Source organism: Sus scrofa, chromosome 1 (assembly GCF_000003025.6).
Source record: "Sus scrofa isolate TJ Tabasco breed Duroc chromosome 1, Sscrofa11.1, whole genome shotgun sequence".
NCBI lineage: Eukaryota > Metazoa > Chordata > Mammalia > Artiodactyla > Suidae > Sus > Sus scrofa.
Genome location: NC_010443.5, coordinates 27,737,962 through 27,753,813, shown reverse-complemented (window position 1 = coordinate 27,753,813; position 15,852 = coordinate 27,737,962). Strand labels below are relative to the sequence as shown.

General features: G+C 38.1%; 1 protein-coding gene across 24 annotated transcripts in view; it reads right to left on the bottom strand.

The window, feature by feature from the left end:
- MAP7 (microtubule associated protein 7) overlaps nt 1-15,852 on the bottom strand; it is a 176,734-nt gene that overhangs the window by 28,941 nt on the left and 131,941 nt on the right. For 18 of the 24 annotated variants that reach the window (XM_021072589.1, XM_021072611.1, XM_021072614.1 and 15 more), the window contains 3 exons: nt 9,639-9,802; nt 8,728-8,845; nt 5,071-5,181 (listed from right to left, as the gene is read on the bottom strand). In XM_021072589.1, the coding sequence (XP_020928248.1) occupies nt 5,071-5,181; nt 8,728-8,845; nt 9,639-9,802 (393 nt within the window). The remainder of the gene's footprint in view (nt 1-5,070; nt 5,182-8,727; nt 8,846-9,638; nt 9,803-15,852) is intronic. The other 6 variants (XM_021072649.1, XM_021072654.1, XM_021072662.1 and 3 more) reach the window with 1 other exon arrangement.

Here is a 15,852-nt window from a genome sequence, read left to right as displayed (position 1 = left end):
CCAGCCGTATCCACCTGCCCTCATCCAGATGGGCAGTGGGCTGATGACACACACCTCAGCCAAAGAGCATCCTATGTACCCTGAATGTCAGTTCCAATGGAGGCTTTGGCAGCTTAATGCAAGTCTGGAAATATGTAAATAAAGATAGAAAGGGTCTCCATTAAATTTTGCTATACCTCTGTGAATTGCAATTTGGACAACTGGGAGAAATTAGACATAATAAAATAAAATGAAAGAGGACCCATGCAAAGTTCTGCATAGGTTTTCCTTTTGACCTTCCCATTCAACAAGCAGGTTCTTTCAGGTCCCTGGTTTGGCAACAACATAAAACTTTTGATGGAGGATAAGGGTAAAGCTAGAGATAAAATAGAGAAGCCAAAATCCAGTGTAACCATAATGTTGGCAATTAGTAAGTGGGTGTGTGAACCCAGTAAATTTAAAATGATGCAATGAAGTAGAGTCTCAAATTGTACTGGGGCTTGGCAAGGTCACTGTTAGGAAATGATGCTAATTATAAATTACTTTGGTTATACTGTTAGCTTCCAGCGACGGTCCATGAAAATACAGGAGCTACTTTCCAAAGATATGAGGAAAGATGCTTGCAAAATCCTACAAATGTCACTAAAAAAAGTGATACAATTGACCCTGGAACAACACAGGTTTGAACTATGTGGTCCACACATATGTGGATTTTTTCCAATGAATATAAGTTTGCTCTCAGTATCCACAAATGTGGAACGTGCAGATGTGGAGGGTCCACTATGGGACTGAGCATCTGAGGATTGTGGGGTCTGCAGTGGCTCCTGGAAGCAACCCTCCATGGATATCAAGTGAGGGCTATATTTCTATTTCAGAACGTACTTCCAAGTCTTTAAAAAAATCTTTAAACCTGTCTAAATCGGACAAGGCCATTTCTGTTCTGCACCATAAACAGCAGGTACAAGTCCTATGGCCTCTGGAGCAACTGTTCTTATATTAAAAAAAAACTTTTAAAAATGAAAGTATAATTGACATATAATGTTGTGACATAATAAATATCTGCTATTTGAAAGGAAGTACCAAACTCCAATAAGTACCTTGATTATCTAACTTCATTTTTTTTTTTTTTTTCTTTTAAAAGAATAGCTATTTTGATCAAAGCTCTGGTGAATTTAAGAATTAATGAATTCTTTATTAGATTTTCTGTTTACTGGGAGAGTCTTCATGGTTAAATTAAATCTTACCTATTGACATTAAGATAAATAAAAATGATCTGTGATAAAAACTATAGTAATAGTTACATAGTTAGAATGCACCATAGCACAAATACTAGTATAAACTATAGTATGGGGTGTGTGTGTGGGTGTGGGTGTGGGTGTGTGTATCAACAGACTATAATCTAACCTAAACTTAGAATATATTCCGAGAACTAAATCAGTGGGGAAAGGTGGTTAGGGGTTACATTAAAATCTTCAACAAAACTGTATTTTCAGTAGATGATAAAAGGAAGAAGAGGTGAATCCTTCCTTTTCTTGGATCAACTATGTAGGATGACTGGTCTAGAGCTGCAGAGATGGTTTATTGAAAAGACCTATCTTTTTCCCCCTTAAGAAGTTCAATTCCTTTATTTCTGTTGGTTTTTAAGGCATCAACCAAAGACTGTACCTCAAAATGAAGATAAGAAGCCTCTTTGACTTGTGTCTAAAGAAATCCCAAGAGATTTGTTTTATAACTCCAAAACTGTGAAGGGAAGATTTGGCTAGAGAAACACATTTCTACTTCTACCATGTTCATAATTATGCCCTGAGCAAGAGAGAAACAGACCTCTTTCATAAGGTAACTTTTTAGTAAAGGTTAGTACAGGAGAGTTAGTTGATTTAATTATTTTTTAACCTAGAGAGGGGCCTGATCTTAAGATGATGAGCTCCTGAAGGAAGACAAAGATTAATTCTCATGAAACCATGATAGTATTGATCCTATATAAGGACTTAAAATGAATATTGACCATTCCCATATTAGACCATCTGGACCAAGAAGCCAATCAAACCTTATAGATATTTGCTCTACCCTGGTTCCTCCAACAGCAGCAAATCACTCTTTGGGTCCAGATGATGGGTGCCATGCAAAAATCAGGCAAGTGTTGCCACATCCTGACTTTTCATTAGAAGTACGAAACCTAGATATTATATGAAATCTTCCATTTTTAAAAATATGATGGCAATTAATTCAAATGAAAATAGGACCAAAAAACCCTGCCCGAGTCAAAGAGAAAATGTGGACAGAATTCAGCCTTAGGTCTACCACTGTGACCTCAAAATCTAGTTTCTAGGGGAAAAAAATGTATGGACTAATTTTCAGCAAAGAGTAGCCAACTTTCTTCTTACCTTTTTCAAATTTCCTATTTTTCTCTGAAAAAAAAAGCTTAATGAGGATTACATACTTTTAATGCATAAATTTCCAGTGGCAATATTCTCTCTGTTGCAGCAATCACAGAAATCTTTGGTAATCACAGGTTTCCTTTAACTCAGGTCATTTTTATCAGTCTATGTGACACTATATTCAGGTATGATAATCAAAATAATTTAAAAACTAGGGTGGGAAGGCAAGGCACATAGCTAGCAGATACCACTCATTAGCTCTGCAGGGCCAGGGGAAGCACTGCTTGGGGAAGAGGATATTTAACAACTGGTATAGAAACACTCCAGCATTTTTAATAACCAGCAGAGCATTCTAGCTGAATGTCAACTTTGATAGTATCAGTGCTTCAGTTTATTATCAGCTTTAAGGCCCGTGCTGTAGGGCTCAGAAAGCTTGAACAATCTAGTAATGGTGTACATACATCCTCTAAAGATTAGTCAGTAAAAGCCTCTAATAATTTGATAAGAATGCTTTCTACTTTGATAATAAAGCATAATCGAATTTTTAAAATAGCAGGAAAGAAATTATGCTAACTAAATTACCTAAATCTCTACACGAGAGAAGTTCAAATGCAGAAGATTTCTATTCTCATTAAAACTGTGCTACTGAATGTTTTGCCTAACTTAAAAAAAATTGCTCCCTGGACCATAGGGGAGCCCCTGGGTGAAGCAGATCATTGCTCTTCCAGGCTGACCCTGCCAGTTAGACCCAGAAGAGGTTCGTAGTTCTTGGAGGAGAGTGGAGAAGTGAAGCCCCCAATTTAGCACTCTACCCCTTATTCTATTAGTCCAGCTTAGGGGTGGATTTTATAGGCCTGTGCCATGATTCAAGGGGCAGTTTCCTGGCCCCAGCTACAAACTGCTCGTCAAACTGCCCTTGACCCTTAGCCTCACCCAAAGGAAGAATGCATGGAATCAGGATTGATCTAAAGAAGGACATCCATGATGGAAAGACTTGAGGATGCAATGAAGCAACAATATGGGTTGGGAGCTGGTCATCTCTGTTCTGGTCCCTCTTCTCCAACAATTAACTTGTAGGATACGAAGTCAGGCCCTTCACCTCTTAGGGACTTTATTATCCCAGCTGGAGATAAGCTATCCAATAATCTTTCCCCAGATTTAATGCCCAATTACTTAGGAATATCCAATCAGATACTGTCACATGGAATCTATTAAACATCTTATTTCCAGTTGACACAGTATTGCGTCACTCACAGAAGTGTGGATAAGATACTGTTGTTTTTGCCCATTTTCCCCATTCCTGACCTTGCCCCGATTTCAGCTATGGGATTATAGGAGACAATAAGCAAGGGTTAACTGAAAATTACCATGAAGTCCCAATTATTGTCTGTCTTAGACCCAGGTTCACAAAAATATAAAATCCAATGGCTAAGCGATTGATTCCAAAGAAAACATGAATAGACAATATTAAGAATAGCATTCACATGCTATGTTTTATGTTCTATTAAGGGAATAGGTTTAGAAATAAAGGCTACTTAAAAAAGGAACTTTAATTCATAAAACTTTTCTCTAACATAAAAGGCCCCTAATTTGACCACATATCTAATATTGTTGATTTAGGCAAATTAGGTTAAAAAATGATTTAGGTTAAAAAGCAAGAAGAAGAAGTTGTTCAGACATTTACTGCTTTAAGAGATTAGTTATAACACCAACATGTTATATTGTACATTACAATAACACCGTAACTTTTATACAATACAAAATATACAAATACACATACACACAGAGGACATGCACACATTACATTCTTTTTTAAAAACTATAAACACTTCAAAACCTGTTTCTTAATAAAGCACTCTAAGTAACCACAATTTGTTACTTTAAAAGAATATGTGTTTTTATATTGCACATTAATTCTTTGGTTTTTTAAATTTCAAATCATTTTAGTTACTTAAGACACATAGCTTATCTTAAAAGCTTGATTTTTCATTCTATGATATATAAATGTGTAAAATAAAACTTTCATTTTATAAATTACTCAACATTCATGTACTGTAAATCCATGGCATGAATAAAACTCAAAATTTCAAATAAAATGTTAATTGAAGGACTATGAATATTAAAAATTTTAGGAGGCTTAAATGATGATACTCTTGTACTTAGGCCAAATCTCTTTAAATGAATGGACACTAAAAAACCAATCACACACACAAAAGAAATGCAGTAAGAAAGGTTTGGTTAAGGGAGGAATAAATCAGCAGAATGAAATCTACCAGCATGAATCATTTTAAAAGGGTTATTTTTAAAAAGTTAAAGCCTGGAATTCCCAAAGTACAGATGAAAAGTCAAAGACAATCTGATTGAAGTGAAATAAATGTTCATAACAAAGATTATTTGCATGTTGGTGGATAAGCGGGTGATTTCTGGAGCTGTAAACTCATGTACTAAAAACTTGAGAGAAGCACCGCTTTCATCACTGCTAAATGCAATCATTCAGCCAAGTTCTAAAATGAGAAATGTTCTTGTCGCAAGGAAAATGCTGCTCAGGCGTTTATTGCTTTTTTACTCTGAAGTTTTTTTCTTCCTATTTAAGAAACGTAGGGAAAGCAACTTCAGATGCTTATTTTTGTCTGTAAACATCCAGAAAAAAAAAAAAAAGGCATTAAGTAAATAACAGAACACTTTTTTTTTTTGGTTTTCCTTTTGACTGTACCTCTATCTGGAGAATTTAGTAAAGTTGCAGATGAAGAGGAGAGCCGCTTGCTAATGACGGGATCAACATGTTTCGAAAGATTCATGGTGGAAACTGACCGCCTGTCTGGATCTAAAACAAATGGAGATAATGCTAATTGACAGCCAGCATGCAGGAGTGCAATTTCCTAGTTCACTGATGGAAGGAAAAACTAGGATTGGATGCTTTCAGCTCTATGACTAGATCTTTACCATAGCACAGTTTTCTAAGTGCATGTTTTCAGGGTAACTTAAAGGCTAGAAATACTAGTTTTTTTTTTTTTTTTTTTCTTCTTCTTTTTAAAGGATAAAACAACTATTCAGCTCACCAGTTTGTCAGCCAGGGAAATTCAAGCATATTGTTATGATACAACAAATGGAGGAAGACCAAAGGAAAGCCAGTGGAGGGCAACAAAAATAACAGAGGCACACTGTGAAGTAATGAGGCCTTTGCTTCACTCAAAAAAGGAAGCCTTCATAATTTCCTGAAGTTGGAACAATAGAGCAGTAGCAGTGCTGGCAAAATTGGATGTGAACATGAGAACAAGAACACGAGGTTCTGTGCACTTTCTGATACCTTTGCTTGTAGAGTCACTTTATCCAGGGCATTGAAGTTTACTATAGAAAAACAGCTTAAAAAGAAAGAAAAAGAAACACTTTAGGTGTGGAAAGGATGGCCCTCAGAGCATTTCTTTTTTAAAAATCTACTAATAACCACACCTCGGTGCCTATAACACAGAATTTAGTGTGGCTGAAAGACGGCCAATCAGCCCACAAGCTTGCCTAACAAAACTGGCAGCAATGTAAAGAAAATCAGAATTCTTTCTATTATTAATAATATTCTTATTGCTGTTGGATAATTTTAGAGTAATTCTTTAAGTTAGAAGAGAAACAATAGCTGTATAAAAGGCAAAAATCAGCTCGGATAGTTTGTTTCTGTGCAGTGTGACCAAGCTCGCTACTATAAATCACGTTCCCTGAATAAAATTGCATTTAATGACAGTCTAACATCTCATCAGTGTATTTATCTAGGAGGCAGGGAGATATTCTGAGCCATAATAGCCAAAGTTAAAGGGGTTCTTGCCGTATTTTGCTTTATGGTCTATTGTTAATGTCTTCTAAAACTTAAAAAGAATCCAAAATATTCCTTGTGGAAGAGGCCTTCAATCTTTGTCCCCATTAGTCTGACCCTGGTAGTAGAAAAATACTAAACTTTTCGCCATAGAATAGCCATTTGTGGCCATTCTTCACAGTATCCAGGGGATAAGCAAGGCTTCCACCAACATCGGATATTCCTATCTTCCATAGGGACTCATTTTTATGATTTGAAGCAATTTTTTAAAGAAAAAATGTATTTATTGAAGTGTCACTGACCTACATGAAGCAATTTAATTATTTAAAGAAAAACAACCAGACATCATTTTTGTGACTCAGATTTACATTGAACTGATGGGCTCTTAGGGCAATTCTAATATAAAAGACTTAGGGTAAAATGTCAAAAGGAACATCTTCATGAGAAAACGTGAGGTTCAAGGGGACAGGGAAGGCTGGCGAAAGTCATTTCCAGGAGGTTGTAGAGCAGTGCATTTTCTGATATTGCTTTACATGTTGAGCTTCAGTTGGGGGGAAATTGTGGCTCCATGTAGGCCTATCGTGCATAATTAAAATTATGGAGCTAGAATATGTATTTATTACATTACTTAAGACATAGTAAGAATTTTTAATCTTTTTTCCCCCCTCTGTGAACGAACACAAATCCACAAAAGGATTTATGAAGAACTGGTTTTAAAAGTCTGTTTCAGGATTCCATTTCATTTCTAGGTCTATTTGTGCCTACCCCAAGTGAGGCACTGTTGTGAAGCAAGGGCCTCAAAATGAGCCAGACCTGGTCACTGCTCTCGAGATCATAGCAGATCATTTTGGCCTTGGAGAATTTTGGCGAATTCTCTATTATTTTCAACTTCTCTGCTCTAGTATAGAAGCAGTCTTCTCTAATTCATATTGCTCATAAAGAAGGATTTTTACCCAACAGCTCACACATACGATGCTGGTTTCTCTTGCTGTGAGTGGCCATAGCAAAGGTCATATATTGAACTCTGAAGTGGAAGAATTAAAGCTGAGTAAGTTTATTTCCCCTCAAAAATGTGTGAAAACCTGTAACAGGTTTACATGTGTAACATGCACATGCAAAGCATGAAGCCGAGTAAAAGAAAAACAAAAGGTTATAAAAATAATATACCATGACAGCTTTTGCATGAAACAAATATGCAAAACTGTCCCTTGAATGGAATATCACATGTCAATGATCCTATGGTCCCAGATTTGGTATGTGCCCCACACCAAATACTGCTGGGTCATGAAGAACCGAAGGAAAAAGTGTTTTCAAATTTGGTTCAATACATAGGAGAGAAAGTTGTAGCAATATGCTTTTAAAGGAAAGGGTTATAAAAGATACACTGAATGTTCACATTGAAATGGAATAGAGCCAACAAACAAAAATCCATCATTATTTAGGTTAAAACTGAAAGTGGCAACAGGTGTTTTGACTAGGCGGTGAGGGGTGGGCTGGGCAGAAATAAAGCCAAACTGGATGTACTTTGGTCCCAGGTGATTTAGTAGTGAAAAAACATTTAAGGTTTTATCCAAAAATGATCGTTTAAAAAGAAAAGTAAACATATCACATGGAATTACTTATTTCCATACCTTTGAGTCACCCGAGTTATAGTATCAACACTTGAGAACCACTGTGCCATTTCCCAGATCTAGGTCTATGCAACAGGGTATTCTGCATGCATTATGACTAAAGTGGTGATGGTTCAGCTACTGATGAACTGGTCCTAGGCCTGAGGTGCTAGCTACAGGTCAGGCAGTCAGCAAATCACAAGGATGTCTGTACCAGGTTTTCTAGTACCACCAAAAGTTGTGACGTGGTGGTCCAGGCCTGCTAAATCGAGAAAGGTGAATGATGATTCAACAAAACCACCTGGGGACAGAATGTAAGACAATGATTTTTCAAAGTAAATTAAAAAAAAAAAAAAGTTTATTAGACTCACACAAATGAAAAAGAACTGACATACTATATAAAATTCAAGGTGTGTTGAATTTACAGTACAAAAATAAAGCCCCTCACTAAGTCCAAATTTCAGTATGAATTTATATCCATTCAAGAACAAGGAAATCACTTAGACATCCACTATTTTTGCACTTTCTCTTGCACAGCCTTAGGGTTGTACATACTTTGGGGTCAGAATACATAAGCTCACAGTACTGATTTTGATTGTCAATATTGCTATGATTCTTCTAGAGAAAAAGACAACCTATTCCATAATCCTGAAACCCCTATGTAAATGAACTACTTAAAATAATGCAGCGTTGAAACTAGCTGTTTAGAAACACTGCATAGATCTCTATCTCTTTAAAGAATAACAAATGAGAAAAGCAGCCTGTGTGGAAGGAGGGACCCTTATCTTCTCACCGCCATCACCCTCTTATCCTCAAGCAGTAAAAGCATCATTTAATTGTAGCTTAATTATCTCCACAGGAGTTTTGTTTTGCAAACACAGATTTAGAATAAAGAAGCAACTGAGACTTTCTATCTAGGAAAAAACTACAGGGATGTTTGAAAGCGGTGACTGTTTACCTGTGCTGTGGATGCTGGGGCTCCCATGGAGAGGGCCTCCCCACGACCATCGGTTATGCTTCTGTTTTGGCTTCTGGCTCCTTTCCATTGTACGTCGAACGACAGCTTCATGGCGCTCCTTAAATGCAACAGAGGAGCTACTGATTAGATTCAACCTGGTTGTCCGAGGACTCTTCCACTTCAGACAGAGTGGACTGAGAGGTACTACGTACATTTCAACCTTAGTACTTCTCATCTATTGCCTAAGTTCTATACCCTCAGGTACGAACAACCTCGGGGGACTACTGAAATTATTAGGTTCCAGTTGATAAAAGTCTTTGGTATCCATCAGGCACTTAAATAAATGAGCTTTATTACCACTACAGGGAGTGTGAGGCTTGTATCAACTCACAGAAGCCGGGAACGCAGGTTTTAGCTTAGAGATGTGTCACACATGTGATACTACCGTATTTTAAAAGCAGCATTCAGAATCTAAGGATGTAGGTGATGCTGACCCCACCACTTAATGGATTTCACGACTTTGTGTCACCTATTCTGAGTCTAAATTTCCATTTTCACAAAAGGTGATAATGCTTACTTGAGTCAGAGAGTTCAATGAGACAATCAGCGAAAACCTAAGTGGTAAAGCCCTCCAGAAATACACTTCCTGGGAGTAGTCTTAACATTTCGGCATAGATGAAGTAAACATAAGTTACAGGTCTAGACTTGAGAAATGGGCTTTTAAATGTGACAAGAGTGAATACCATCCGGTTCTCTCCCGATTTCCACACCACACCCTCCCTGGAGACTCTGACTCCCCATAAATCCGCCGCCGCTGAGACATCCTCGCTGTGCATCCTGGCTTCACAGTCACTGAGCTGCGTTTCCGAAACAGCCTCGCCTCGCCCGCGGTCCCCAGGGCGGCCTCTCACCTTGTCCTCCTCGAGTCGCTGTCTCCGCTTCTCCTCCACCGCAGCCCTCCGCCGTTCCTCCTTCAGCCTCTGCTCTTCCAACTTCTTCTTCCTCTCCTCCAGATGCTTTTCGTAGTGCTGCCTGGCTCGCTCTTCTCTCTCTAACCAGATTATTTCTCTTGCAGCTTTGGGAAGAAAAAGGAGGGAAACCAAAGGCAGGCAGGTTTAAAACTTGAACAGTCAGGGCTGTAGAAGTGGCCCACACTTAACAAACATGGATGGGTTCTTTGTTTTTTATTAACCAGGGTTTATTAACCAACCTTTGCTTCCCTCAAATTTTCAGGGAAAAAACTATTACTGTTAAGTTTTAGTGCAATATGCAAACAATGAAAAAGGTGCACTGAATTCTACTCTTTGGAAACCAAAACCACCTCTGGTTTGGCATGTTATTACTGTAGAAGCAGCAACACGTCACATGCTCTAGAGCAAATGCTGATATTGATAAAACCCAACAGTATCATCTGTTTCTCTCTTATTTAAAGATGTGATATGCTCCAGAGAGAAAGTCTGTGACTTCACTTGTTTCAATAGAGCACTGGTTAAGTATTAAGAAGATCTGGAAGAACATCCCAAGGTTGATACTTTAAATTTTTTTTAATTATATCACAATTATCCATCTGTTTTTTGCTTTGTTTTGTTTTGTTTTTGCCACTGGGTGCAGCAGCTTGATGTGGGGTCTCAATTTCTAGCTGGACTGCAGCAGTGAAAGTGCTGAATCCTAACCACTAGACCACCAGGGAACTCTTCCCAAGGATTGATACCAGAAGAAAGATATATCTTCTTCACGTCACGTCACACTGAGTCAGACAAAGGGCACGTCACACTGAGTCAGACAAAGGAGGTGAGGGTCCAAATAAGTAGCCGACCTTGTGTCTGAAGTGCTCATAATCCAGTTGGGTAAGACTTATTGTCAAAGGCTGAGTGAAAATATACAATTAAAAACATTCACTGATGGATTGCTTCCTTTCTTCTTTACGTACACCTGGTCCTTCCTTATCTTAGGGAAAAATATACTCCACAATACCTTTAATAATATGATGCTTTCTTCAGCCATGACAACTAGACATATTTTTCATGAGTTATTAACATGGTAGACAAAAGTGTCCAAACAAAATACAGACATAAACCTGGAGTCACTACATGCATTAAAATTAAAAATCGTCACTTTTTTTTTTTTTTTTTTGGTCTTTGCTTGTCTTTTGTTGTTGTTGCATCTTGGTCGCTGCCCGCGGCATATGAGTCCCAGGCTAGGGGTCTAATCGGAGCTGAGCCACCGGCCTAGCGCCAGACACGCAACGGGGTCGAGCTGCGTCGAACTACCACCACAGCCACGGGCAACAGCCGATCGTTAACCCACTAAGCAAGGGCAGATCGAACCCGCAACTCATGTTCCTAGTCAGATTCGTAACCACTGCGCCACGACGGGAACCTCCAAAATTGTCACTTTTAAGAGGGGAAAAATGAAATTCAGACACTTAATTTCTCTAAAATGCTTTTTACTATCGAGATTCTGTATTTCTGCTACCATTAAATCTTTCCAGAGCTATTCAGTTGAGGAGACAAATCTACTAAAAGGAATCTGAACTTTTGTTGTTGTTGTTAAATACTGTATGGTTTTATTTTCATTTTAACTTTTTTTCCTTTTACGGCTGCACTTATAGCATATGGAGGTTCCTGGGCCATGGGTCTTATTGGAGCTGCAGCTGTGGCCTATGCCACAGCCACGGCAACACTGGATCCGAGCCATATCTGCGACCCATGCCGCAGCCTGCTACAATGCTGAATCCTTAACCCACTAAGTGAGGCCAGAGTTCAAACCCATATCCTCACAGACATAATTCTGGGTCCTTAACCCACTCACTGAGCCACAGTGAGAACTCCTATTTTTATTTTTTTAAATCAATTTTATTGGATTATAGTTGACTTACAATATGTATTTGTGTCACGTGTACAGCAAAATGAGTCAGATACACATATATCCATTCCTTTTTCCCATATAGATTATTATAGAATATTGAGTAGACCTCCCTTTGCTATATAGTAGGTCCTTGTTAGTTCTCTATTTTATGTACAGCAGTGTGTATGTGTTAAGCCCACCCTTGTAATTTATCCCTTCCCACAGTGGTTTCCTCTTTGGTCATCATTAAGTTTGATTTTGAAATCTGAGTTTGTTTCTGTTTTATAAACATAAACTGACTTTACTTTCATGGAAGGAAATGGAAGAGGACAAACTCAGGTTGGTGCACAGAGATCTGGGTTCTGGGTCAACATGTGGTGAGAGCTGGACATTTGGATTTTGGTTTTCTCTTTCCTAAAACATGAAGAAATTGATCTTCAAGGTTCCTTCCTTCCAATTTTAAAAGCCTGAGTTCTAATGAAATTCTCAGGCCTAGGTTAAACATTTACTCTAAGAAAGAGCACAAATATTTATGTGCTCAATAAATATTTACTGAATGACTGAATAAATAGAAAATATTCTGAGAACACATTAAAAGTAACAGATGGACAGCATTACTTACAATAGTCAAGATACAGAAACAATCTAAATGGCCACCAATCGTGAATGGATAAAGAATATATGGTATTCATAGGCCATGGAATATTACTCGGTCATAAAAAAGAAGGAAATTTTGGCATTTGTGACAACATGGGTGGACCTAGACAGCATTATGTTAAGTGAAGTATGTCAGAGAAAAGACAAATACTGTATGATTTCATTTACATGTTGAATCTAAACAAAACAAAACAAAACAAATGAACAAACATAACCAAACAGAAAGAGGATCAGAGATAAAGAGAACAATCAGTAGTTGCCAGAGGGGAGCAGAAGGGGGAGAGAGAAATATGTGAAGGAGATAAAGAAGTACAAACTTCCAGATGTAAAATATATGAGTCATGGACATGAAATGTACAGTGTGGGCAATACAGTCAGTAATTATGTAGTATCTTTGTTTGGTGACAGATGGTAACTAGACTTATTGTGGTGATCATTTTGAAATGCACAGAAATACCTAAAAACTATTTTGGGTAACAGGAACTAACACAGTGTTGTAGCTCAACTATATTTCAAAACAAGCAAACATATAAACTTATAGAGATCAGATTTGTGGTTCCCAGAGGCAGGGGGTAGTGAGAGGGAGACTTGGATGAAGGTAGTCAAGGGTAAAAACTCTGGAGTTCTCTTGTGGCACACTGGGTCAAGGATCCAGAGTTATCGCTGATGTGGCTTGAGTTGGATCCCTAGCCTGAGAACTTCCATATGCCATGGACGTAGCCAAAAAAAAAAGGAAAGAAAGGGTACAAACTTACAGCTATAAGATAAAGAAGCACTAGGGATGTAATGTGTACAACACAATAAACATACTTAACACTGCTGTGTGTTATATAAGAAAGTTAAGAGAGTAAATCCCAAGAGTTCTCATCATAAGGAGAAAATACATTTTTTCGATTTCTGTAAATTTTTTTTTTTTTTTTTTGGCTACACCCACAGCATGTGGAATTTCCCGGGCCAGGGATGGAACCCGTGCCACAGCTGTGACAATGCCAAATCCTTAAACACTAGGTCACCAGGGAACTCTCTATTTCTTTAATTTTGTATCGCTATGAGATGGGTAGTCACTTAACTTATTGTGATAATCATTTCATGAAGTATGTAAAGTCAGATGATTATGCCGCATACCTTAAACGTATACAGCGCTATATGTCAATTATATCCAATAAAACTGGAAGAAAAAAAGAGTAACAGATAACAAACATAATTCTAATACTGTCTGAGGATGCACTTACTTTCATCATACACACTCACGAACATAACGCGGTTTGAATTTTCTACGAGAATATCTTACTGGTAGGCTTTCAATGATAATACACACTTTAATTCATTTTGAAAGGCAGATTTGCAGTGACAGATTTTGTCAAAACTTAAATAGTACAAAATATTAGAAGGTGAGATGGAAGTCTTCCTCTAACCTTGGACCCTCTTACACTCCACTTCCACCTCTTTATAAATGCACAGCACACATACTGTATGTAGCACAACAGTACACCTGCCGCTCTGCATCTTGCTTTTTTCACTGAAAATACATCTTAGACATCTTTCCATACCACCAGGTAAAACATGAATCTAATAGTCTTTTAAAATGACTATATAATATTCCAGTCTCTACATAGCTTATTTTATATAACCAGGTAATTAGTGATTATTGTTTTCAGTATTTTATCAATTCAGACCTTGATATCACTGTACAATTACAAACCTCTGTATAGACCCAGGAGCATATCCATCCAGAAGCAGAACTGCTCAAAGGGAATACAGATCTACAATCTTGAAGACAGTGCCGTACTGTCCTCTGTGGAGGACACAGTACTTTATACTTGGACCAACGAAATATGAGGGTCAGAGGCAGAGAAAAGAAACAGATCTGAACCCTGAAACCCAGAAACAGGTAGGATGGGCCTCTGTTTCTTCACTCTTAGCTCTAGTACTACAGTCTCTGACTTCTCTACCCTGTCTTAAGGAGAACTTCAGATTCTTTGAGGACATTATAACTAGAACATATTCCTTTCTTGCAAGAGACCCAGAAAACAAAAAGACAAAAATAAGATGTTTATAAAATATTAAGAAATATTAAAAAAAAAGCTGGTAAGGCAAAAGTTGCAAAATAAGAGTTTATCAATGTGCAGATTAATTTTCCTTAAATAATATTTTTCATCAGGCTTGAGTATTTGTGCTTATTTCCACATGAAACTGAAACTCCCCTCATTTCTCAAGTCCTACCTGAACTTAGCCTAAATAGCTTTATTTATTCTGCACTGCTCTCACCAACCTCTTCATTCTCCCTGTGGACCTTTCTCCTCATCCCCAAACCAACCATGCTTCCCCAATCTCTTTGCTCCTGAGTTGCCTCTTTGGGAAAGCTGCCATCCTTTTGTCATCCAAACGGATCCATCCTTTAAGGCAATAACCTCATAAAAACACAGAATGCTGGGCTCTGACCCTCACTGTTACTGCTTCTAGGATGGGCCCCAGTAATCAGCATTTTAAACCTCCCAGGTGATTTGGGTCCCAAGTGATCTACGAATGCCATTTGCAGGAGCACTGCCCTTAAAGTCTTCTCCAGAAACGTTGTCTCTTTCAGGGCTCACGGCTGCCCTTAGGACATCTGCCACAAACTTTTGCATTTCTTACATTGATTTCTATGTAGCAAAGGTCTCCCTCCACCCCAGCCCTGCCTTTTTTTTGTACTCACTATAGTGAGCTTCCCAATTTGTCTATAACCAAGAGTCTTAATAATTACTTTCTGATTCACGGAGAACTACTTCTTGACTCACTCACCCGTAACTGTGTGGTCTTAGGCAAATCACTTAACCTCCTTATGCCTCACTTCTGTCAGGGTAAATTGTGGCTAAATATAGGACCTTTCATAGATTTACTGTGAGGATTAAAAGAATAATTATACCTAACACAGAATAGTTCTCTGCACTTAATAACCATTCAGTAAATAACAGCCATTATTGCCATTATTGTCATCTTCACCATATAATTCCAATTCAGAAAATTAAAGGTAGTTCTTCAGGCTGTGCTATCAATCACAACAGAACTGGAGTTCCTGTCATGGCGCAGTGGAAACAATCCTACTAGGAACCACAACATTGCAGGTTCGAGTCCTGGCCTTGCTCAGTGGGTTAACGATCCAGCATTGCCATGAGCTGTGGTGTAGGTCACAGACGCAGCTCGGATCCTGAGTTGCTGTGGCTCTGGCGTAGGCCGGCAGCAACAGCTCCGATTAGACCCCTAACCTGGGAACCTCCATATGCCTCGGGTGCAGTCCTCAAAAGACCAAAAAAAAAAAAAAAAAAAAAAAACCAAAACAACAACGAAAAGAACAAACAACAGGGCTAAACATTATTACAACAGTCATTAGTTTTATCCCAAAACAATCTTTTAAAGGAGTATTATTTATCAAACTCATGAGTTCCACTTCTATTTTCCACCAGGAAGTGGAGATCCTATTGCACTGCCTTCTTAAACAACTGTCTGTAAACAGGCGTACAAGAATAAGCAAACAATGGTGAAACAGCAAACAGTACTTTCCTATTATTGCAGAGTATGCCAGTGAGCACGAGGATTTTTTAATTACCAAGTAGAGATCATGCGCTATTTTAAACTGAACGA